At 37.9% G+C, this 22,938-nt stretch overlaps 1 protein-coding gene and 1 pseudogene across 1 annotated transcript; one reads left to right on the top strand and one right to left on the bottom strand.

Annotated features, from left to right (window-relative positions):
* Nucleotides 1–22,938, bottom strand: part of LOC148740617 (uncharacterized) — a 1,045,961-nt pseudogene that overhangs the window by 696,281 nt on the left and 326,742 nt on the right.
* Nucleotides 828–22,790, top strand: LOC111319171 (uncharacterized). Its single transcript, XM_088748821.1, has 28 exons — nt 828–1,320; nt 2,896–3,067; nt 3,749–3,986; nt 4,402–4,596; nt 4,877–4,981; nt 5,403–5,507; nt 5,785–5,953; nt 6,719–6,846; nt 7,087–7,194; nt 7,426–7,466; nt 8,072–8,237; nt 8,774–8,928; nt 9,309–9,435; nt 9,544–9,741; nt 10,198–10,382; nt 10,839–11,109; nt 14,959–15,039; nt 15,259–15,366; nt 15,901–15,941; nt 16,268–16,433; nt 17,310–17,464; nt 17,856–17,982; nt 18,563–18,748; nt 19,180–19,364; nt 19,541–19,868; nt 20,802–21,108; nt 21,387–21,452; nt 22,137–22,790. Exons 1-28 carry the CDS (start codon nt 1,089–1,091, stop codon nt 22,364–22,366), a joined length of 4,575 nt encoding a protein of 1,524 aa, XP_088604947.1. The 5' UTR covers nt 828–1,088; the 3' UTR covers nt 22,367–22,790.

Below are 22,938 nucleotides of genomic sequence, written 5' to 3'. Positions count from 1 at the left end.
CCAACTGTAAAGTTCTCCGGTGAGTAATTGGCGGAGGGGAAAGTAAAAGATAACAAAAATTACAGTGAGAGTGTGGTCCCATAACATGAGGCATCGAGAAACCAACAGAAAGTTTCGAGAAAGAAATTTTGAATAACTGGGGCAGGGTGGTTTGTAAGTACAAGTAGAAAAATAGACACCTTGAAACAGAAACTAGAGCGTCCAAAAAGAGTTTGACATAGGATCCGACAAGAGTGATGACAGATAAAATATTTTTTTGCTTTGTGGGCTGGTACAACTTTGTAAAACACTCAGCTTCTGTCATAAATCACGGAATACCTTTGCTTTCGAAACTTCGGCGTTATTGTTGAGATTCTTATCAGTCGTTCAGTAAACGAGTATAAAGATAATGCAAACTTTCCTGCTCTTTAGAAGAAATTCACAATGCTCTGTGTGGTTTATAATTCTAGGAACTGTAAACCTATTGACTCAGAAATCTGAGATTTCTTCGCTGAATTCAAACTTCCGAATTATCATGAAAGATTTCGAAATATTTTTGGTGTGTAATTGTTGCAGAGCAGTGGAGGTAAAATAATGTTTTACACAATATCCGATATCGATGCAATAATTTGCTTTTTTTCCGCACAGTGTAGAAATTCTCCCTTATCTTTTTCTACATGTCCATTTCTAATCCCTTTTTGGATTGTCTAAAATTACCATAACAAGGAGCATGTGGTAACGCAACTGTTGGTTAACCAATAATGTCTTGAATGTTACGTTGGGGAATCCCCGGGTTTATGTGGTCATAGCTAAAATATTTTTAGAAAAATATACTTACATTAGCATTTTATCGCTAACCGAGCATTTTCTTCACAGACACGGAAACTGTTCTCGTTGATTCTTCTTTATCAATTTTAGAATCGAGTAAAGAGTTTGTAAGATTTGTGTGAAACTGGCAAAGGGGTTTGAATCGCAATAATTCACCGACTGGTTCCGCACCAAACAGGAAAATTTTTGATGCAATATATTTGCATTCCTGTTCTTTAAGAAAAGCGGAGATCTCGAAAAGCTTCCATCGGTCCTGGTGGCAAGAAAATACTGGTATAACTATGGCAATGAATCTTCTAGGCACCCGAGTTGTTCGTGGTCAAGATTGGCAATGGGGAAACCAAGATGGAGGAGAAGGTTTTGTAGGGACAGTAGTTCAAGTCGGACAAGACAAGAAGTCGCCTGTGATGGCACAGCTTGTTTATGTACAGTGGGATTTCGGAGCGAAGGCGAACTATAGGGCTGGATTCCAAGGAAAGCACGACCTTCGTGTTTTCTGCCTCACAAGCGGCGGTGGGTGATAATGACGATTTAGCTTTTTTGCTATTTATTGTGCATTGATTGGAAATATTTGCCCAGATTTATCCAAGCAGCCTTAGCTGTCAATTATACTCCTTAAAAAAGAAGCATGATATAAAATACAATCTCAGCACTTCTGAAGGGAGGCAAATGAAGCAAAACAATAACACACGAGCACGAGGTTTAGAAAACATGCGGACTGACATGCAGTTGACCTGGAAAAATCATTGGATTTTCAACTGAAGTTGAAATACCGAGACAATCTGACTTGAAAATTAAACAGCGATCCTCGTTTCAAATTCAATACTTTCTCATTAAATGCTTCCCTTGCAAAATTTTACATCGTCGAACTTTTCAGTTATCGCTTTGATTTTCATTCCACATAAGTTTTTATACCCTGAGTTTGAACTCTTAGACTGCGTTGTTTATTTTGACTTGCTATATATTTCATTACTGCATAGTAGGCAGATTTCTCACGCCTCAGCTTGCTTTCAAAGTGAAAGCGGATGTGTCACAGCAAATGTCAATTGCATCACAAAACGCTCCTTTCAGATACCAACAGACCTAAAGCTATTATCAATTCAGACAGCAAGTTATTGAAGCCGCGAGTAAAGAGTGACCTCGAGTGACTTTAGCCTTGATATAATAAGTCTTCCTTGTTTTCCGACAAGTTCAACTTGTCATTGATTAAGGCTTCCAAACGCTATCAGGAAAGTAAAACAAATAACGTAAAGGTTTTACTTTACGTTTGATACGTTCAGAACAATACCCCAGGCTCTATCTAAAACATTACTAATTTATGCGCCAGTGTCACTCTTCCCGTTAGCAAAAAAAATTTGTAAACGCTTGGTCCGCACCGCAGCTGTTCTTTGGGATGCCAATCAACTCCTGCCAATCTCATGCTCCTCCTCTAAGAAAAAGAAAAAGGTGTAGAAGGATGCTATAGAGAATTAGCAACATTATGAAATAGGCTAAGAGGGTGAATAACAAACTGCTCAATATAACAAAAGAGCTGGGCAGATGTAGGGCTACAGGCCGACTTGTTCTTTACGCATCGCGTCACTAGAGTTCATCGCACAAACTCGTGTAGCCTCCAAACATTTGTATCAATTTTCTTCAGCCGTCGCCGAAATATGTGCATTAGTTTTTAAATATCAGTGAAACATTTTTAGTACTTTCGGAAATCTTTGGAACGCGTTTTGGTTAGCTAGGTCTGGCAAAGGTTATGTACTAAGGGCCTAACTGTGATGCCAACAACGAATGTGAATCTGTGAATATCATATACTTACAGATTAATATGTGAAGATAAGTGTGTTCATCGCAGCTGTTAACACTGCTTAAGCACGAAAGAAAATAAAGTCTGAAAACATTCCAGCTTGTAGGTCAAACTCATGGATTCGACTCCCGTGCGGGGGGGGGGCTTGAAATTTTGTGGGCCTTATTCTTCGATATTACAGTTTATGTAGTGTTCTTCACTGCGAAAACTACACTAATCTTCCGAGGTGCACCATTCCGTTCCTTAACGTAAGGTATCTCGCTAATTCGTACTCTGGTTGCCTCTGCTATTAGCTGCGAAGCACCTATTTGTTAGCTGCGATGGTTGTGAAGAAAATCCCATCATTGGACTGCGCTGGCACTGTTTAGATTGTCCCAACTATGATCTATGTAGCAAATGTTACATGAACGATGTCCATGATCTTAATCATCGCTTTGAGCGAATCGACAAAAGTCGTACCAAAGGGTAAGTTGTCAGTGGTCTTTGCGTCCTTGTAAACCCATCTACGTTAAAACTGTTCCATTGTCTGAAATCAAATTTGACAACATTCTCTTGTTTTCAGAACCCGATCATTAGTAACTTTAATAGAAACTCGAGTATCTGTCTCCCTTAATAATACTGTATTTTACATTAGTTCTTTTTCACTTATTGCATAGGGGCTTATTCGAATTCCTCCTGGTTCTTTTAGTGGTCTAGCCTCTGGGCTACAATAGTGATTTCGCTGTTTCTTTAAATTTTGCATGTTAATTACACCTAATTTCGTATTTTATTATAACAACATCTTTGTGAGCCATAAAAGATTTTATGTTGTACTATGTTGTTTCAAGGTGAGACTCAGTACCATTGTTAATTAAATCTGTTTTCACTGCTACCCTTTACGGCGGGACTTCTGTTATCAAGGCCACCTACACATTAACCCCTTTAGTGGAACTAAACTCTTTCTCTTTCTAGTTTGATTAGTCGCACCGATTAGCTCGATTAATTTGGTTCGTTAATTTTGTTCAAGTGACTCGAATAACACAAGTGGAACATGAATGAACTGCATTTTCATTTACAGAGAATGCGAAGTATATTTTATGCTTGTCATCATTAGAAGAACGTTAATGTAAAATACATTCAACTGCATCATCTTATACAAATTTACAGCATCCCCGTTGGCAAAAGAGAAGGCGCCACCAAACTAGAAGCCCGCGGAATGTTTAAGGGAGCAAAAGTGACCAGCGGACCAGACTGGGAATGGAAGGAACAAGATAACCAATCTCCTATGGAAGGCGAGATTACTGAAGTCACCAGCTGGAGTGACGAAACTAATAATGATGCCGTGCGAGTGAACTGGAACAGAGGACCGAGGGGGAACATTTATAGATTGGGAACGAATGGAAAAGTAATGTGGGCTCAATAATTATTGCTTTATTATGATTGTCATCAGTATCATTAATAATAGCTTTATTGATAAAATGGAGGATTTATTATTGTATCATTATTATTATTATTATTATCATGGTATCATAATAATAATAATTAGTAATTATAGTAATAGTACTGATAGTAGTAGTAGAGTAGTAGTAGTAATAATAGTAGTGAAATAAATTGTATTTAATTATAAACAAGGATCTATTAAATTAATGGTGTTACTGATGACTAATTCGCCACTATATATGAAGAATTATTTCATACTTGACACTCCAAACCCTTTTTCACATCTTCAAACATCTCCTTGCGCCATTTCCAGAACTCTAGAATTTAATTGAACAAAAACTTGAGAATCTGGGTCACTTCTATTTACTTCCAACTGGTAGGTTGACCTCAAGTGTACTTCACCGGCGGTTGGAGGATATTTTTACAGAGATCACTTACCACCCCTCACAATGCAGATAAGGAAATCCCAAGGTGGGTTTTCGACTGGTGACAAAGTCTACCTTCAGAAGCTTACAACAAAAAAGCTTCAGGAGCTATCCGCTGGTCATGGGGAGTGGAACCCACAAATGGAAAGGGTTGGTTTGACACTCGTTTCTACTTTTGTTTACAAAAGTCACGGACTCATAAAAATTTTTAAAAACTTCTGTAAAAAATTTTAATGGTTAATCCTGGTTGTCTGATTTGGGGATCAGAGATCCTGGAAGCCTTATCACTGAATTCTTTTAAATAAGGAAACATTGGCCCTTCCCTCTGAGGGTAAAATTTCTTTGTTCTCTTGCATATGGACATACGTTTAAGTCCATTGAAATTTTGTTGACTACCAGAATTTAAGTAAATGTTCACTTGTATCCATAGTATGTAGGAAAAATTGGTGTGGTGCAAGATTTCACAACCAAAGGTGATGTTGTTGTAGAGTACCTCGACAGAATATGGCGTTACAATCCAGAAGCTTTGACAAAGGTAATGCTGCCGCAATTCTCATTTGTCTCGCCAGGAAGTTTTTATTTCAAATTAGTTAACTACATTTGTGTTATGAGAAGGCTCCGATTGTTTTTTATTATCCGGTTGTCATAAAAATTGGCATCAAGTAGAATATAGGCAGGAGCTTGGATGATGAAGAAATGTAGAGAAAAATATGTTGCACCTGTATAGGTTAAACCATGTAAAAATTTATATGTAATGTCCAAAGTCATACACTCAAAGTATGTGTATTTTCTTACCGCACGCAAAAGACAAGGTGTGGTTACTGATACTTATGAGTATCATAATTCGATTAACCGTTCAACAGGAATCAGCGATATCGAGTGGGACAGGACACTCACTAAGTGCTAGCTGAAGGACATTCCACAGGCAAAGTTACGTTTTTTTCTTCTTTACACAGATACAACAATTTAAGAAAGGCGATGAAGTCGTTGTCAAAAGTGATAAGAACTTCGTCAAAGAGCTCCAAAAAGATCATGGAGGATGGAACCAGTGTATGATATCGGTAAGTTTGTTTTCACTTTTTTGTTGTTTTCATTTTTTTTTTTTTTTTAAGTATATACTTTTTCTTTATTAGTTTGGTTGTCAATGTAGGTTTTTTATTTGGACAAATGTAAACTGCCATGGGCATGTGTAAAAGCTAAAAATGTTAACTGAAACAGGCTAGAACTGTAAACGATATACACTTCAACTTTTTGGCCAATCACACGTGTACCTCCAACACCTATTGTAGAAATAAGCAAGTTTAAACAAGCTAATGTCCTGTTTTATTCAATTTGTAGATCCTTGGTCGTACTGGAAAGGTATTGGAGGTTGATAGTGATGGTGATATCTTAGTGTCAGTAGAAGGCGCAAGATGGATATTGAGCCCAGCGGCTGTGACTTCTGTCACTGACCCAGGCCCCGGGCAGTCAACTGAAGGTGGCGATATGGACAGGGGAGATCCTTTAGGTACAAAGTTAATGCACAAATGTATGTTACGGTAAAATTCAAGCGACAGAAAACCACTACAATCCTACAAACTCAACTGCTTCATTAAATGACGCGCGACTCCAATAGAAAATACAGTAACTGTCCTCAAGAACTTACTTACGCCATCTACATATCTCACCGCTGCATAAACTCACAGTTTTCTCCAACGTTCCTTGAAATTGACAATCTTTCACAAAAGTTCTTTCTCTCTGTATAGCTTTCCAAACAGTCGGTCATTCCCGACAACAGCAACTACTACAACTATACACGTCTGAGTCTTAATATACATTTGCAAGGTATTCCAAAACATTCCAGAAACTTACAACATAACCATACTGGTAGTATCACATAATAACAATAAGACCGAACAGAATGTTTTAGAAAGTTCCTTAGAAAGTTCACGCGTGCAAGTCAGCAGGACAGGGCATTCAGTCGCTCTCCATAACATGTATTAAAAGCCTTAGTAAAAATGCCCGGCAGAGTTAACAAAGAGTAAAACTTCTGAAATGTATGAAAACGTTAGTGACTACTTTGCGATTAGTTTCACCGAGTTGTGCATGTGATTTGTCGAGAGGATGGCACGAGATTTCTTGACCAATCACAGAGCGAGATAAAAAAAATTCACTTAATAAAAAACTGCTCTGAATATTAGGGAGACAAATTTTATGAACGCACAGGCCACATGTATAATACCGGAATTAAGTCCCCTCACTACTGATGTTTTTTGGTTTTTTTTTTCTTCAGGGCTTTTCAGTCTCTTTAGAGACTTCCTACGTCAAGCCCATGAACAGGCGGAACCTGGCCTTGTATTTGCTGCACAAAGCAACAATCTTTCAAGAGTCAAAGAGATCTTGGATGCTAACCCAGAAAGGGTACATTTTTTCTTTTTTAACTCCTTTTGTTTCCGCATATAGTATTTGCAAGTCTCATAGGTTTTCTTAAATCGAAGCAATATGAGAAATGTGGGCACAAAATGAGAATTTTGTAGCTAAGGTCTTAATGAAAAAACCATAATTGTAATATGAGTTCATGATTTAGAATCAAGTTTGAAGTTGGTGGCGTTTCAGAAAATTTGACGTGTTCAAAGATTTGTGTCTTTTCGTTCTACACAGATAGATGAGCTGGAGAGTGGTCACACAGCTCTTCATATGGCATGTCACCAGGGGCACTGTGACATCATCAGAGAACTGCTTGAGAGAGGAGCTAATAGAGATATATTGGTGGGTAATAATCTTTTTATTCATTTATCAGTTCTTATCATTGCTGTTATTTTTTTGCGCCGTTCAAATCATTGTAATTGCTAGCACTGCATGAAGGATATCAAACAGGCACGTGATCGACAGGATTGGATTATTATTTTCACATGTTCATATTGCATGTATCTCACTTTTTAGGAACGGAACTTCATATACTTATTCATATACTTTAATTTTCTAAACAAAAAAAAACAGGATAATCAGGGATACACAGCCATGCATCACTCTACTTACCAGTGAGTTAACGTAAACATTAATGTGATTATGAATTTGCTGTCAAACGGATAATTCGACTCGAAGATGACTTTACCTTTGGTTTCCTTCACCATGAGATTGCTTTCCAATACCTGAATCCTCCTCACAGCCAATTACATGAAAACAACGCAACAACAAACCAACACGTGAAAACCACTGAAAACTAAGTAACTTGCAGAGATGAGACCAAACAACGGCTGAGAAAGAGACTAAATGAAGCGTGGCACCAATGCATTTTATTTTTTCCTAATAATGATTCAGACAGTGGCAATACCATAAAACTGAGTTTATTTCAAATAAATTGGGAAGTTTTTTCTTGCTCTCCATTGAAAGATATCATAATAGAATCTTTTGAAGGTAAACGCTCTTTTTCTTTTACAAAAATGAAAACATGAATTGCATAGCGTCCTAATTGAAACCACCCATTCAAAAGAAAATAACTCTTGCATGCTTGGCATGCCTATGTTATTCTTTAAGACAGTCACGTGAACATAGGAGAGCAGAATTAGTAACCTCTTAAGTTAAACTAAAATGCTACAATGCCCGATGTTTTGTTTTATTTCATTATATCCTCTTGATCATTTAGGGACAGAACCGGGGAAGCATTGAAACTGTTACTGGAAAGAGGTTTTGACCCAAATGCTCGACACTTAAGCAACAGGAGCACACCCTTGCATTTGGCTGTGAAAAGGAAAAACGAAACGGCAGTTAGGATCCTCACACAGTGCCCTGAGTGTAATGTTGATCTACAGGTTCGTGGATTCCTTTGAAGATATCAGTTCACCTGAGAATACAAATCCGTGACTCTCCCACTAATCTCAGCAAGCATTGCATGTATTATTAGGACGAGATTTAAACCTAAATTCAGTCTTTTTCTCTTAACGCAGATGCAAAACAAGCCTCTAACAAACTATCCTTTCCAAAGTACCTGAAATAAACAAGCCCCCTGTAACATATTAGCACGTGATACCATTGGCACGTAACATTGCGACTACGTATATTTCAAAAGCATAACACGTTGTATGCAGATTCAGTAAAGCATACACACTCATGCGGTGTGTCAGGCGGAAAACCTGAATAAAGAGTCTCCGGCAACGTACTACACCCCCCCGGGGGGGCTTATCAGAAGATTTACGGTATCCCCGACCGGACTATTATGAGATATGCTCTTATAACGCTATCATTTATGTGCTAAAATACTGCTACCCGAGCTGCCAGTCTAAACAATGTAAACGAAAGTCAAATGGTACCAGGGGACTCCTAATATCACGCTTTTGCTCATTTTTAGGACGAGGCAGGTGATACCCCACTCCACGATGCCATCCTTCTAGAACATCACAGCATAATGGATATGCTGTTGGACTGCCCAAGAATTTGTCTTACTCTTTGCAACAGAATAGGTTTCAATTTCCTTCAACTCGCTGTTTTCAAGGGAAATAAGCGGTAAGTATGCTACTACACCGCTACTTAGTTAGACAGCTTAACCAAAGTAAGGGTTCAATAGCCAACTGATTGAGGCGTTAAGTATCTGAACGCTGACTTATGTACCCACATAAAAGGCATATTTGTCAACTGATCGTCCTAATTTTTTTACACGACTGCACCTGGGACATATACTTTCGATGTTGAGAACACGAGAAAGCTAAACTCACGCTAGTCAGGTCCAACTGAGTCATCTCATATAATTTGGACAATAGGGCGATCTAAGTAATCAGAAGGAAACCAGATCAAATAATAGTTTTAAAATCATTCTTAAACTGTTACCTTCCATATTCGCTTTGACATTCAGCGCAACATAAATCTATCTTGTCATTTATTCTCAGCGCCGTGGAAAGAGTTTTTGCTAAGACCGGGAATGCTTTAAATGTTGCCAAAATTGATGGCTTTACGACCCTTCATATTGCAGCAATTAATGATCACCGAGAGATAGCCAAAATCCTCTTAAAGAAGGTAATTTTAATTAATCTCTTGCCCTTTTTTTCCACTCGCAAGACTCCTTGTCTGATAGGCTCACTGATAAAGGTATGTTAATGATAAGATTATATTTTTATATAACAGCCGGGGTGTGAGGTCGATGCTACATCCTCTGAAAATCAAACGGCACTTCATTTAGCCGCAAATGAGGGGTACTCAGGCATGGTAGAAATGTTGCTGGACCACGGTGCCGATGTTAATGCGGTGGATAAAGACGGAGATACGGCACTTCATATTACTTTAATAAAGGAACACATACAACAGAGGAATCTGGGAGAAATGGTAAATGACTTCATAAACTTCATCCTGTCGAGCTTTTTATGCCGTTCAACGTGAGAAGTTTAGTAATGTAAAATAATAACATGGATGTTTATGTATGTGTCGTCGTTTTGACACGGGGATTTGAATGCAACTCCAAAATTAAATTATATGTCATTCACATTGTTTGGACGATGAAACTGTTGTGAAAATTACTGTTATTCTCTTGTTTCTGTCTAACTTCGTAAACCTAACTAATTAAGGAACATTGAAGTAGAAAAAGAATTTCTACAATCAGCCACACCTTTGGAGAACCGTCATTCCTGTTTACTTTGCTATAACCCCGCTGTAGTGCAATGTACTCATGGATCCTCTCACTACTTGCAATAAGCACAACTGATGCAAAGGGAAAGGTGGTTCTTTAGTTCTTTGCAATTGTGTCCTTGGCGTTCCTAACAAAATGGTGTTGTTTTATTTTAGCCTGGTCTGGAGTTACTACTTAGGGGTGCGCGAAGGAGTAGTGCGTCCTTTGTCGCTGTCTCACGCTGCTTGTTAAGCTATGGAGCTAATGTGTTCAAAATCAATGGCTCAGGGGAAACACCGCTGGACAGATGTCGAGGATCGGAAGTTGAGCAAATCATTCGGGAGATTGCAACATGTGGAGGGTATTCAAATGCCTTTGTGTGTTACAGTGGACAAATCCTCGCTTCCAAAATATCTATATTCCTAAAACGTTACAAATTTGAAATGTTTTTTAGGGTGTTCTCATCACAATAAGGCACTTTATGACGAGAAAAGAATAGGTAGACATATATCTCATATATTTTCAAATTGAAAATTGAAAACTGAAAACGGGTGTATAAATTTATAGAAGTAAATATATTACCTCTATAATATGGTAGAGCGGATCTTTGCTTTAAGAACATCTATATTCCTATGACATTTTTATCATGGTAACACAAAATTTGATCACGACTAAGAAAGTCTGCGGGCAGAACTGAACTGAAGGGACATCACTAATAATGGGACATATATTTAGTCCAAAGGATGTCACCGGAATGAAAGAGATTGCTTTTTACATGATATTTATGTAAAACTGATACTTTGCTTATCTACTGCAGGACTACAAACAACAAAAAAGTTCCAAGTTTTGGGTTATCCGGCGCATCGCAAACCGAACCTGAAGTAGATGGTGCTTCATCTTCAGCAAGTGTGGAAACACTGATAGACGAGACTGAAAATAGTGATGAAAATCAAACAGATAGCGCGAGTAGCACAGATGAGGTAGAGAATACGTTTATACGGCGCCTAATAAGCGACATCTGCAGTGGAGATCAACAACAATCAGCATTAGTGGAGATATCAGACGAGATGGAAAGTAACGACTCCAAGGTAGGCGAAACAGCTGAAGGTGTATCACAAGAGACAGCCCTCGTGGAAAATGTAATGGAAGAGGACATATTGTATCAAATGAAAAGTTTCACTTCAGGGGAAGTTCTAAAATCAATTTAGCACGTGGTACCACTTACTGGTACTGGTCAGTGGTCAGCTAAGATGGCGACAAAGTTTCTCAATCCACTGATTTTCAAGTTGTTTTAGCTATTTTTTATGTACAGAAACTTCATCATTTCTCCGAAAATACACGTGAATCATCCAACCTCAACTTGGTTGTTACTTTCGGAAGAAAAAACTCGTTGCACTTGGGATATGAAGCATTCTACCAGCGAGTTAATTCCAAGATATCACTGAATTCGTCAACATCTTCGAACTCTGGGCTATTATTGCTCTCTATTTTACTCTTAAGCGGTGATATTCAGCCTAATCCTGGACCAAACTGGAGATATCCATGTGGGGCTTGTACTAAACCAGTAAAAGTCAACCAGAAAGGAGTGCAATGCGATGTATGTGACCATTGCTATCATACTAAATGCTGTTCGATGAGCGATGAAACTTACAACACTGTAGCAAATACATCGTATGTCTGGCTCTGCGTTAGCTGTGACCAGCCGAGTTACTCTGAGCCTGAATTATCGGTTGACTTGTCCTTACATAATTCTTTCTCCACTCTGTGCTCAGAGTCTCTATCTTCAAGCCAATCTGAACCCCTAGTATCATCCTCGACACCACAGTCAAACCTATCAAAAAGTCATCGACGTCTCACTGGAAACAAACTTCGAGTTTTATCGATTAATGCTTGTAGTCTTCGAAGTACCTCAAAACGTCTTGAATTCCACAATATTATTGATCAATATAAACCATCAATCATTAATGTCAATGTTCCACATCTTGACGATTCTATCTACTCAAATGAAATTGTTGACAAGGGGTATACGATCCTCAGAAAAGACAAGAACATGCATGGTGGAGGAGTACTATCAGCTTTTTCATCTGATCTAATAGTCTCCCAAGAGCATGAATTATCTGGCAATTATGAAGGGACCTGGTCCAAATTGGAAATTGCTGGTATGAAGCCCCTCTATATTGGCTCAATTTATCGACCACCAGATTCTGATATCAACTCATTGGAGGCATTAGATTATGCTTTGTGTCATCTATCTGAAAAATCTCGTCCAACCTTACCCAATGTTTTGTTGACCGGTGATTTCAACTTGCCTGGTATTTCGTGGTCTGATGATAATTATCTCATACAATCCAGCTCATCACATGGTCTTAGGGTAAACAACAAGTTGCTGGACATTATCAACGATCACTCCTTGACTCAACATGTTAAGAAGCCAACAAGGGGTGACAATATCCTTGATTTAGTCTTTTCCACTAATCCAGATATGATATCCAATGTCAAAATTGAATGTGGAATGAGTGACCATGACATTGTTGTCTTTGACGTAAAATTGAACCAGCACTCAATAAAAAAAAACCAAGAAGAGTCTTCATGTTTAAAAAAGGGAACATGTCAGCAGTCAGAAATGACTTGAAGAAACATCTTGATGAATATATATCTTGTGTCTAAAGCCACTTCTAAGACGGTAACTGAAAATTACCAATTATTTAAGGAGATAGTTAACGACACTATCAAAAAGCATATTCCACAAAAGACTCTTGGTAGTAGATGGAATCTGCCCTGGCTAACCAATACTATTAGACGAGTGATCAGGAAGAAAAAGAGGCTATACAATAAAGCTAAGAGATCTGGGAATACTTCTGATTGGAAAAATTTTAAAGATCTAAAGAAACTTTTCAAGAAAAAAACTTGCTGATGCACATGATGATTATGTTCCTGAGCTTCTGTCATTTACTGAGGAACCTTCAGGTAAACCAAAAGCTACAAAACGTTTTTGGTCTTATATAAGATCAAAAAAATCAGATGATATTGGAGTCGCACCACTTAAAGATAATGGATCTGATGTGACTGACAGTCTTGGGAAGGCTAACCTACTAAGTAATCAATTTAAGTCTGTCTTTACACAGGAACAAATTGATAATATACCATCACTTGGCCCTAGCCCTTATCCAGACATTCCATCTTCTGTGTTTGATGTATCAGGCATAATCAAACTACTGGCCAATATCAATCCTAACAAAGCTAATGGTCCTGACCTTATTCCGTGCCGGGTTTTAAAAGAAGTGGCTGCTGAAATTGCACCTTTTCTCCAATTTCTCTGCACCCAATCTGTAGCTACTGGTCAACTGCCCGCTGACTGGCTGAAAGCAAATATCACTCCTGTTTTCAAAAAAGGTGATAAACATCAACCTGCCAACTACCGACCAATTTCATTGACAGCTGTGCCATGTAAAATACTAGAGCATATAATCTTTCATGACATTATGGCCCATCTAGACTCAATGAACATCCTTATTAAATCTCAACATGGCTTTCGTAGGAAACTCTCCTGTGAAACCCAGCTAGTCACAACAATAGAGGAAATTGGAAGAGCCCTTGACAATGGAAATCGATCAGATCTAATCATTATGGATTTCTCCAAGGCATTTGATACTGTCCCACATCAGAGATTAATTAGTAAACTTGACTATTATGGAATAAGGGGTAATTTCAAAAGCTGGATTACTACTTGGCTAACATGTAGAGAACAATCTGTTGTAGTACATGGAATATCTTCTTCTGAAGCCCATATGTCATCTGGTGTTCCCCAGGGGACAGTCCTAGGTCCCCTAATGTTTCTTCTCTATATAAATGATATTGGGGTTAACTGCAATTCTACTATACGATTATTTGCTGATGATACCATCCTCAATAGTATCATTGAGTCGACGCTGGACGCTGGTCAACTCCAACTTGATCTTTCTACAATTGAACAATGAGCAAAAAAAATGGCTCATGCAACTTAACCCCAGCAAATGTTTTGTTATGAGAGTTACCAGGAAATCTCATCCAATAATTTTCGATTACAAGCTAATGAGTCATACTTTGGAGTCTGCGTCACACTATCCATACCTTGGGATGGAGTTGTCAAGTTCACTAGACTGGAGTCATCATATTGATATGAAGACTAATAAGGCAAACAGAACTTTGGGTTTCTTAAAAAGGAATCTTGGAAAATGTCCTGAATCTATCAAAGAACTGTCACATAAATCCTTAGTTCGACCGCATTTCAAGTATGCAAGCACAGTCTGGGACCCCTGGAAGGACAAACACGTAAATCAAATTGAAGCTGTTCAAAGAAGATCTGCTCGCTTTGTATTAAAAATTGTTGGGAGCGTAAACCAGGGACTGTATCAAATCTTCTAAATGATTTGGACTGGCCTCCATTACAGAAAAGAAGAAAGTCTGCACGTTTAACCATATTCTACAAGATTCTCCATGGCGAAGTCCAGATGGAACTCCCAAATTATATCAAGAGGAAAAACCGTCAATTAAGATCATATCATAAGGATAAATTCATAGAAATAAAACCGAACACTGAAACGTATAAGAATTCATTTTATTGTAGAACAATCAAAGACTGGAAATCCTTACCAAATAGTGTTTTAGGAATTGATAAATTAATTAATTTTAAAGATGCAATTAGAGGAATTTAACCTTTCACATATATATATATATATCATTTATCTTTACCTTTTTTATCTCATTTCTTTAATTATTATTGTTATTTTATGTCTTGCGCGATGGCCTCCCTTTGCAAGACTAATAAATGTAGATGTAGATGTAGATTTGTATCCGTAAGGAAATATTATAACGAGGACGATTCTAACAAGTTTAGTTGTCTTTTTGGTAACAACCATTCTATAAGAGGTCTGACGCAATCAATCGTTCATCAACAGGCGGACACCGGCCTTGTGAATGCTGCAAGAAGTAACAACCTCTCAAGACTAAAGGAAATCCTGGATGCTAACCCAGAAGGGGTACATTTTTTCTTTCACTCTATTTACTTTTATAGATAACATTTGTAGGTCGCAAAAGTGTTCTTAAATCAAAGTAACATACGTCAACTGTAATACCGAAGGATTAGTTTTGAAACTTCAAGAAAACACATCTTCGTCCTATTAATTCATAATTTAGATTTGGTGGCGTTTTAGAAAATTTGACATGATCAAGAGTTTGTGTTCTTTCGTTCTCCACAGATGAATGAGCTGGAGGGTGGTCACACAGCTCTTCATGTAGCATGTCACCAAGGGCATTGTGACATCATTCGGGAATTGTTGGAGAGGGGCGTTAATATGGATATATTGGTGGGTAAAAAAAATTTTTCTATAATCCTATATTTATAATCCTGTAGATATATATATATATAAAGGCTGATAGTTTGTAAAGAAACTGTTTGGGGCTGCGTCGGTGGGGGTAACGAAATAATTTCAATATATCAACAAAGTTGAAATGGTAAATTGGCCACCGTAACGATTACAAAAGCTGACGTTTCGAGTGTTAGCCCTTCGTCGGAGCGAATAGAGGAATTGTGGGTTGTATGTGCTTTTAAAAGCAGAAAATAGAGCTAGCTTATTGGTGGGAACGTGGCAACGAGAAAAAACACGAATAAATTAGTGGAATGAAAAGCGTTCGTTGATCCCAGTGGGATTTAGAATTTTCTTTTCCTCGGTAAAGTTATTATTGTAAAGTTAGGGCTGCATGAGGAGGATAACAAACAGACACAAGATTAACAAGCTTAAATTAATATTTTAACATGGTCATATTCCTTACATCTGAGTTTTAGGAGGAGAGCTTCCTTATTCATACGCTTTTATTTTATTTTTACTTTTCAAATACAGGATAACCAGGGATACACAGCCATGCATCATTCTACTTACCTGTAAGATTACTGAAATATTAAAGTGATGATTAGATTGCTTTAGTTTTCCTCTCCTTCTTCATGCATTGTTTTTTAAGTAACTCTCGCTGCTATCGATAGCATGAGTTTGTTCTTATCGTTTATTCATCCACCAAGATATTCATCTCGTTCTAATTGGCTCTGATTGCTTTGGCTTTGGTTAAGGACAACCCAACGCACGCAAACCATTTGCATGTTATGGTTCATATCCTTTTTTTTATGACACATGAAAGCAGACCTATTAAAGGAAAATTTCTAAAATGTCTAATGTTTTTTTTTTTGCACATAAATCCTTTATGATCATTCAGAGACAAACGCGGTGAAGCATTGAAACTATTACTGGAAAAAGGTTTTGACCCAAATGTTCAGCACAGAAGCAACAGGAGCACACCCTTACATTTGGCTGTGAAAAGGAAAAACGAAACGGCGGTACAGATCCTGACACAGTGCCCTGAGTGTAATGTTGATCTACAGGTTCGTTAGGTTTCTGTGAAGATATTACTTCTCTTTGGAATACAAATCCCTTGTGCTATCTACTGTCCCACTAAACTCAGCAAACATCGCATAATAATAATAATAATAATAGTAATAATAATAATAATAATAATAATAATAATAAAGAGTATTTTTATAGCGCACAACTCCAATAAATTGCCTGTGGCGCTTTACAACAAATAAAATAAATTATAAACAACGACATTTACTAACATTCACTAACAAACATTTTAAAAAGATAAGTTTTCAAAACGCTTTTAAAAATGTCAACAGAAGAACTCCTACGTATTGAAAGAGGCAAAGAGTTCCACAATCTAGGAGCACATACTGCAAACGGTCGATCTCCATAAGTTCCCATTTTTGAAGATGGCTCTACAAGGTCGCCATTACTAACAGATCGCAAAGAATAAGAGCTCCAACGATAAGTTAAAAGATCAGACAAATACGACGGGGCCTTACCATTAAGAGATTTACAAAACTAAAAGAAGAATCTTAAAAACAATACGATGCCTAATGGGAAGCCAATGCAGATCAATTAAAGTCGGAGTAATATGATCAAACTTCCTAGTCATACAAAAATTCAGCGTTTAGATGCTTAACACCTGAATCAGTCATCTGAACGCTGAATTTTTCATGTACGTTTTCTCCTAAACGTACATGAAAGATCATCTCATCGGTCGAATTTAAATCTCCCTTCACGGGACTATTATGACATTTGTTCCAATTTTACATTTTTTTCAGCCCATCATTTTTGTGTTAAAATATGCCGCTGCTCAAGCTGCCAGTCCAAACAACGTATAAAAAAGTCGAATTGTTTCAGTTGACTCCTAACATCACGCTTTGACTCATTTTCAGGACGAGGCAGGTGAAACCCCACTCAATTATGCCATCATTTTACAAAACCACAACATGGTTGATATGCTGTTGGACTGCCCAAGAACTTGTCTCACTCTTTGTAACAGGAGAGGTTTCAATTATCTTCAACTTGCTGTTTTAAAGGGAAATAAACGGTATATAACTTCATCACTATGTAGTTAGACGGCTTAATCAAAGTAAGTATACAATAGCCAACTGATTCAGGTGTTAAGCATCTGAACGCTGAATTATGTATCCTCTTGAAAAGCCTAGATTTCAACTGATCGTCGCATTTTCCCGAAACAACTGCGGCTGGGACATACTTTGGATCGTAAGAAAGCTAAGCTTATGCAATTCAGGTCAAAACTCAGACCACTTGGTCTGGATTTCTTATCCAAAATTTGAACAATTGGGGCGATCTGAGTTATCAGGATGAAACCACACCAAATATCAACTTCAAATTTATTTTTATGCTGTCACCTCAGTACGACATTCGCCTTGACATTTAGTGCAATGTAAATCTATTTTGTCATTTAAACTCCTTAGCGCCGTGGAAAGAATTTTTGCCAAAACCGGAAATTCCTTGAATGTTGCCAAAGATGATGGATGTACAACCCTTCATATTGCAGCATTGAATGATCACCGCGAGATAGCTAAGATTCTTTTAAAAAAGGTAGTATTATGTTAATTTCTTACCGATTTTGGGGTGTAACTGTTTTTAAGAAATTTGAAACAGTGTCGCTTGTGTTTAACCAATACGGAGTGTTATTTTTCTGCCTGTGATTGACTGGGATGACTAACACGAAATCAGTGTTGCTTTTATATCTATTCTCCCACCAGTAAAACTAGGAACGAGAGGCTGATATCTACGGCCAGCGGTTCACACCGAAAAGTTCATTTCGATAGGTCTTAGGCAGAGTTCTTGCACTGTCCAAGTGGTCCATACCACCAAAACTGATATCCTTGTTTTCACATTCTTAAAAATGTTTCTCTGGTTGAGATACTACTTCATCATTGCATATTCCATGATATTTCGTTAGGGTGACTTCTCCTGGGAAGTGGAAGGCGTTAAGGAAAGTTTCTTGCTTCAGAGCACCACAAAGTGACACAGGCAGGTCTCGATATTAAAACGGCTCGGTCTCTCCTTCTTATCGACAACTTCAGCAAAAGTTTACAAAACATTTTAAATAGTGAATCTAAACGCCAACTGTTAAAGGTATGTTGATGATGAGAGTACTTTTTATATCTCACAGCCGGGATGTGACATCAATGCTCCAACCGCTGCAAATCAATCGGTGCTTCATTTAGCCGCCTATAAAGGGTACCCAGTCATGGTAGAAATGTTGCTGGACCACGGAGCCAGTGTGAATGCGGTGGATAATGACGGAGATACGGCACTTCACATCACTTTAATGAAGGAAAGAAATCTGGGAGTAATGGTAAATGAGCTCATAAACTTCAAGCTGTCGAGCTGTTTCTGCCCTTTTGTGTGAGAGGTTTAGTAATGTAAAATAATCATAAAATGATTTGGATGGTTATGCTTGTCGCTTTGATTAAGAGGTTTGAACGCAGCTCCAAGATTAGCTTTTTGTTGATCTCATCGGTTTGGACAGTGATACTGTTGTGAAGTAAAAAATTACCGTTGATATAACTTCTTGTTTCAAGTAATGCTGCTGTCTAACTTCGTAAACTTGACTGATTTAAGGAACGTAGATAGGCAAAAAATATCTACCGTCAACCACACCTTTGAAGAATCGTCTTCCCAGTTAACTTTGTTATGACCCCGCTGTAGTGTAGTGATCTAAAATGGATTCTCTTACTCCCTGCAGTGAGCAGGGAAAGGTGATCCGTTAGTGTTGTTTAATTTCAGTCTGGGCTGGAGTTACTATTTGGGGGTGTACAGCAGAGCAGGGGGTCCTTTGTCGCTGTCTCACGCTGCTTGTTAAGCTATGGAGCTGACGTGCTCAAACCCAATGGCTCAGGGGAAACACCGCTGGACAGATGTCGAGGATCGGAAGTTGAGCAACTCATTCGAGAGATTGCAGCCAGTGGAAGGTATTCAAATGCTTTTGTGTGTTACGGAAGAGCAAATCCTCACTTCTAGAGAACCTATATTCCATTTACGTATCTCTTGCTTGAACTGAAGGGACATTACTAATAATGGGTGTCACCTGATTGTAGGAAATTGCTTTATATTTACGGGAAAATGATACTTTGCTTATCTACTGTAGGACTACACAAAACAAGAAAGTACCAAGTTTTGGGTCATCGAGCGCGTCGCAAACCGAACCTGAATCAGATGGTGCTTCATCTTTAGCAAGTGTAGTAACACTGACAGACGAGGCTGAAAAGGATGATAAAAATCAAACAGATTTCACAAGTAGCACAGTACGGCGCGTAATAAGTGACTCGTGCAGTGGAGATCAACAAGAATCAGTATCGGAGGAGATTTCAGACGAAATGGAAAGTGAGGACATTAAGCCAGGCGAAACAGCTGATGGTGTATCCCAAGAAACAGCCCAGGTGGAAAATGTAATGGAAGAAGAGACATCGTGTCAGGTAAGTAGTGCAAGCAGCGTTAAAAATGAAAAGCACTTGAATGGTACCGTTTTGCACCAACAAAGACTTCTTATTGACAACAAGGTCGATCCTAAAACTTTAAGATAAGTTTCAGTTACTACCATATTGTAAGACGTCTTTCTCGATTACTCAATGGATTTTTTTTTGGTCAGTGGTCAGCGTACAAGATGGCTGGGTTTTTGTATGTGAATCGAAAATTTGCAGTTTTTCAACGTTAATTTCTATGTTTCACATCCTATATTGATATTTTTGTCGTTTTCATATTTGTTTATCGTTATGTCAAAGTTAACAGTGTATTTTTACCTTGTAACTAGTTTTTGTTTGTGTGTTTCTGTGTTTGTTGTATGTGTTACTTTAAGAAGTCTTAAGTACCTGACATCGTTAGTCATTACAGTATTTAAAATCCTAAGGATGGATTCTCAATTCTAATAGCCCGGTGGTTATTTTGGGCAGCCATGCACTTTATTCTATTTGTTTTATTACTTTTTTGTAATGTATATTTAATTTAATTCAGGGTGCAAATAAAGTTGTTGTTGTTGTTGTTGTTGCAGACCTTCTTTATCAAACCTGTCAATGTTCTTCGTTTCGGTTGATAATGTTAATGATTTATCTCGGATATTATAAAACGGATAAGAACAGCAAAATATTTAAGTCTTCTGTTACAGACAGAAAAGATGCTGAGGGTTTTCTGATCACTTTACTTCTGTTAATTTTGATTCCGTAACTGGTTAAGGGGTGTTACTCATTCAGGATTCTCTCTTGAAAATGGCTCTCTGTTCTCTGCTCAAAACCACAGATAGTTCATGGCCAGACAAAAATGATCCATGGAGACTCACTTCTTAATGAAAACCTTTTAAAACTAAAACAAATAAAGGATTTGAGCTTATTTGTTGTTACTATGTTTTCTAATAGGAGAATATTGTCTTGGAAGTTACCAATCAAGTCGAAGCGGAAACCTGGGCCCCAGACATCTCAAACAGCAGCGTCGTCGAAGCTGTAGAAATAGAAGGGAATAACACCGACACAGAAATGAGTGATAGCAAGATCCTACAATCACAAACACAATCTCAAGACCACGATGTAGATATGGGTCAGGAGACAGAAAATGAAGACAAAAATCCGTCGACCTCTGATGATCAAAAATTGCTGTGTTACATTTGTGAGGAGATTGAGGCTGTTGTTGCATTCAAACCCTGCGGCCACACTATTGTATGCATAGGTAGCTTTGCTTATTTGGTTTTGTTGTGTTGTATTTTTGTTCTGTATTGATCACTCAAATTTTAAAGGAGCCTTGTAATAATTCAAGCGTTGGTTATAGAAAATTGCCATGGAAAGCGTCTTTATAACAGCTGTTTCCTTGAGAGGAAAATCGCGAATAAGGTCTGAGAATAAGCTAAGAAGGACCGACTATGATTAAGTGTGGAGAAGATTAACACAGATTAGTTTAAAAAGGCGATCTTGATCCTGGTGCTCATTAACGTAATAATCTGTTTGCAGAATGTGCAGCTCGATTGAAGAGATGTTTGGAATGTAAAACGCCTATTACTGGTAAAGGAACGAGAGGTAACTTGCACAAATGATCATGATGTTTCTAATCTGTAGATGTTGTCCTTCGGTGGCGGGGCGAGGCCGATGTAACTTTTAACGCTAAAATCTATAATTGCAAGCTTTCGCCGATTCGTAGTAGCGATTCACAGCATATCATCCTGATGATGACGTGGATCGGCAAAAGCTTGGAATTTTAATATCTACTCCTAACGGAGAAGAGAGAGGCAGGCCCGCCTTACTGGAACCTACTTATTAAACCTTTGGATATGCAAGCCAGCTATCAATTTCACTTTTCCCCTAAATTGTCCAGAAGCAGCAAGTTGTCACTACTAAGAAAACACTGTCAATAATAATAATAATAATAATAATAATAATAATAATAAGAATAAGAATAATAATAAGAATAATAATCGTAGTGATAGTGTTTAATGAGGAAACCCAACTCGACAAGGTGGTTTGCAGTGAGGCGCTCAAATGATTTGTCGTGTAATTTGGGTTTTTGATTCTTAACCAGTTTGAATCTTTTGATGAATTTCTTTTGAACTGACTTTAGCTTTACTGAGTGTTCGCAAATATCCAGATTTTGCAAGCAAGGAAAAAAAGGTTCTTAGTCAGCTTCGAAATAACATTATCATTAGGTTTGTTTTTGGGGAATTTTGCAGAAAATATTATTTAATTCCATTCGCTCTAACTTCACAGATGGTAACCCAATCATCGGAATTAACAACAAGTCCTTGGTCTTGGGATATCAGCAACTTGAAGCAAAGTTTCGGAAATTGGAAGAATCTGTTGTGTGTTGTATTTGCGTGGAAAGGAAGAAGGACGTAATTTTCCGCTGTGGTCACGGCGCATGTCAGTTTTGTGCAGAGCAGCTGAGTGTCTGCCATATTTGCCAGAAGCCAATTGAGATGAAAATACAAATGTTTTGATTCTGTGCTGTACCTTGGCGGCTTTTTTTTTTTTTTTACATCATCTTCGTAAGGGTACGCCGTGAATTCTCGATCGATGAACCGCTATATTTAAGATTTACATCAAAGCTAGAGAAACTTTTAAAAAGTCACCATATCATAAGCTTAGGAATCCAGCCAAATCTGGCCATAATTCAATATTCCACCGACAATATTTTAAAGTCTTTTTCGGGAAACAATGGAATATGAATCAAATGAATTTCAATTGATAAAGGGGATATGTTTCTCAGGAAACTGTGGTGCTGTGTTTGAGGGGGGGGGTTATAACGAGAGAATTTGGTTTTATCAACGCAGTTGATTATGTAAATTGGCAACTCTTAACGGGTGGCCAATTTACATTATCAAGTTGATAACTGTGCTTTTTTGCAAGTAATTTAATTGAACTAAACTGACAAAAAAAACAACAACAACAACAACAACAACTCCAGCAGAAAACAATTTCATTTAAGTTGGGTCCGGACCCGCTATGTGCCCTATAAATGACTCAAGAAATGTTTAGTTCAGACTTTTTCCTTCTGATCTTAGAGCTTCTT

This window comes from Stylophora pistillata, chromosome 2 (genome assembly GCF_964205215.1).
Source record: "Stylophora pistillata chromosome 2, jaStyPist1.2, whole genome shotgun sequence".
Lineage (NCBI taxonomy): Eukaryota > Metazoa > Cnidaria > Anthozoa > Scleractinia > Pocilloporidae > Stylophora > Stylophora pistillata.
This window is presented reverse-complemented; position numbering and strand designations above follow the sequence as displayed.

Bases quoted from the DNA above. Each gene is read 5' to 3' on its own strand.
- LOC111319171 (XM_088748821.1), top strand. From the start codon at position 1,089: ATGGCAATGAATCTTCTAGGCACCCGAGTTGTTCGTGGTCAAGATTGG. The intron at 7,195-7,425 runs GTGGGTAATAAT...AAAAAAAAACAG, and splicing joins GAGCTAATAGAGATATATTG to GATAATCAGGGATACACAGC. The intron at 15,367-15,900 runs GTGGGTAAAAAA...TTTCAAATACAG, and splicing joins GCGTTAATATGGATATATTG to GATAACCAGGGATACACAGC.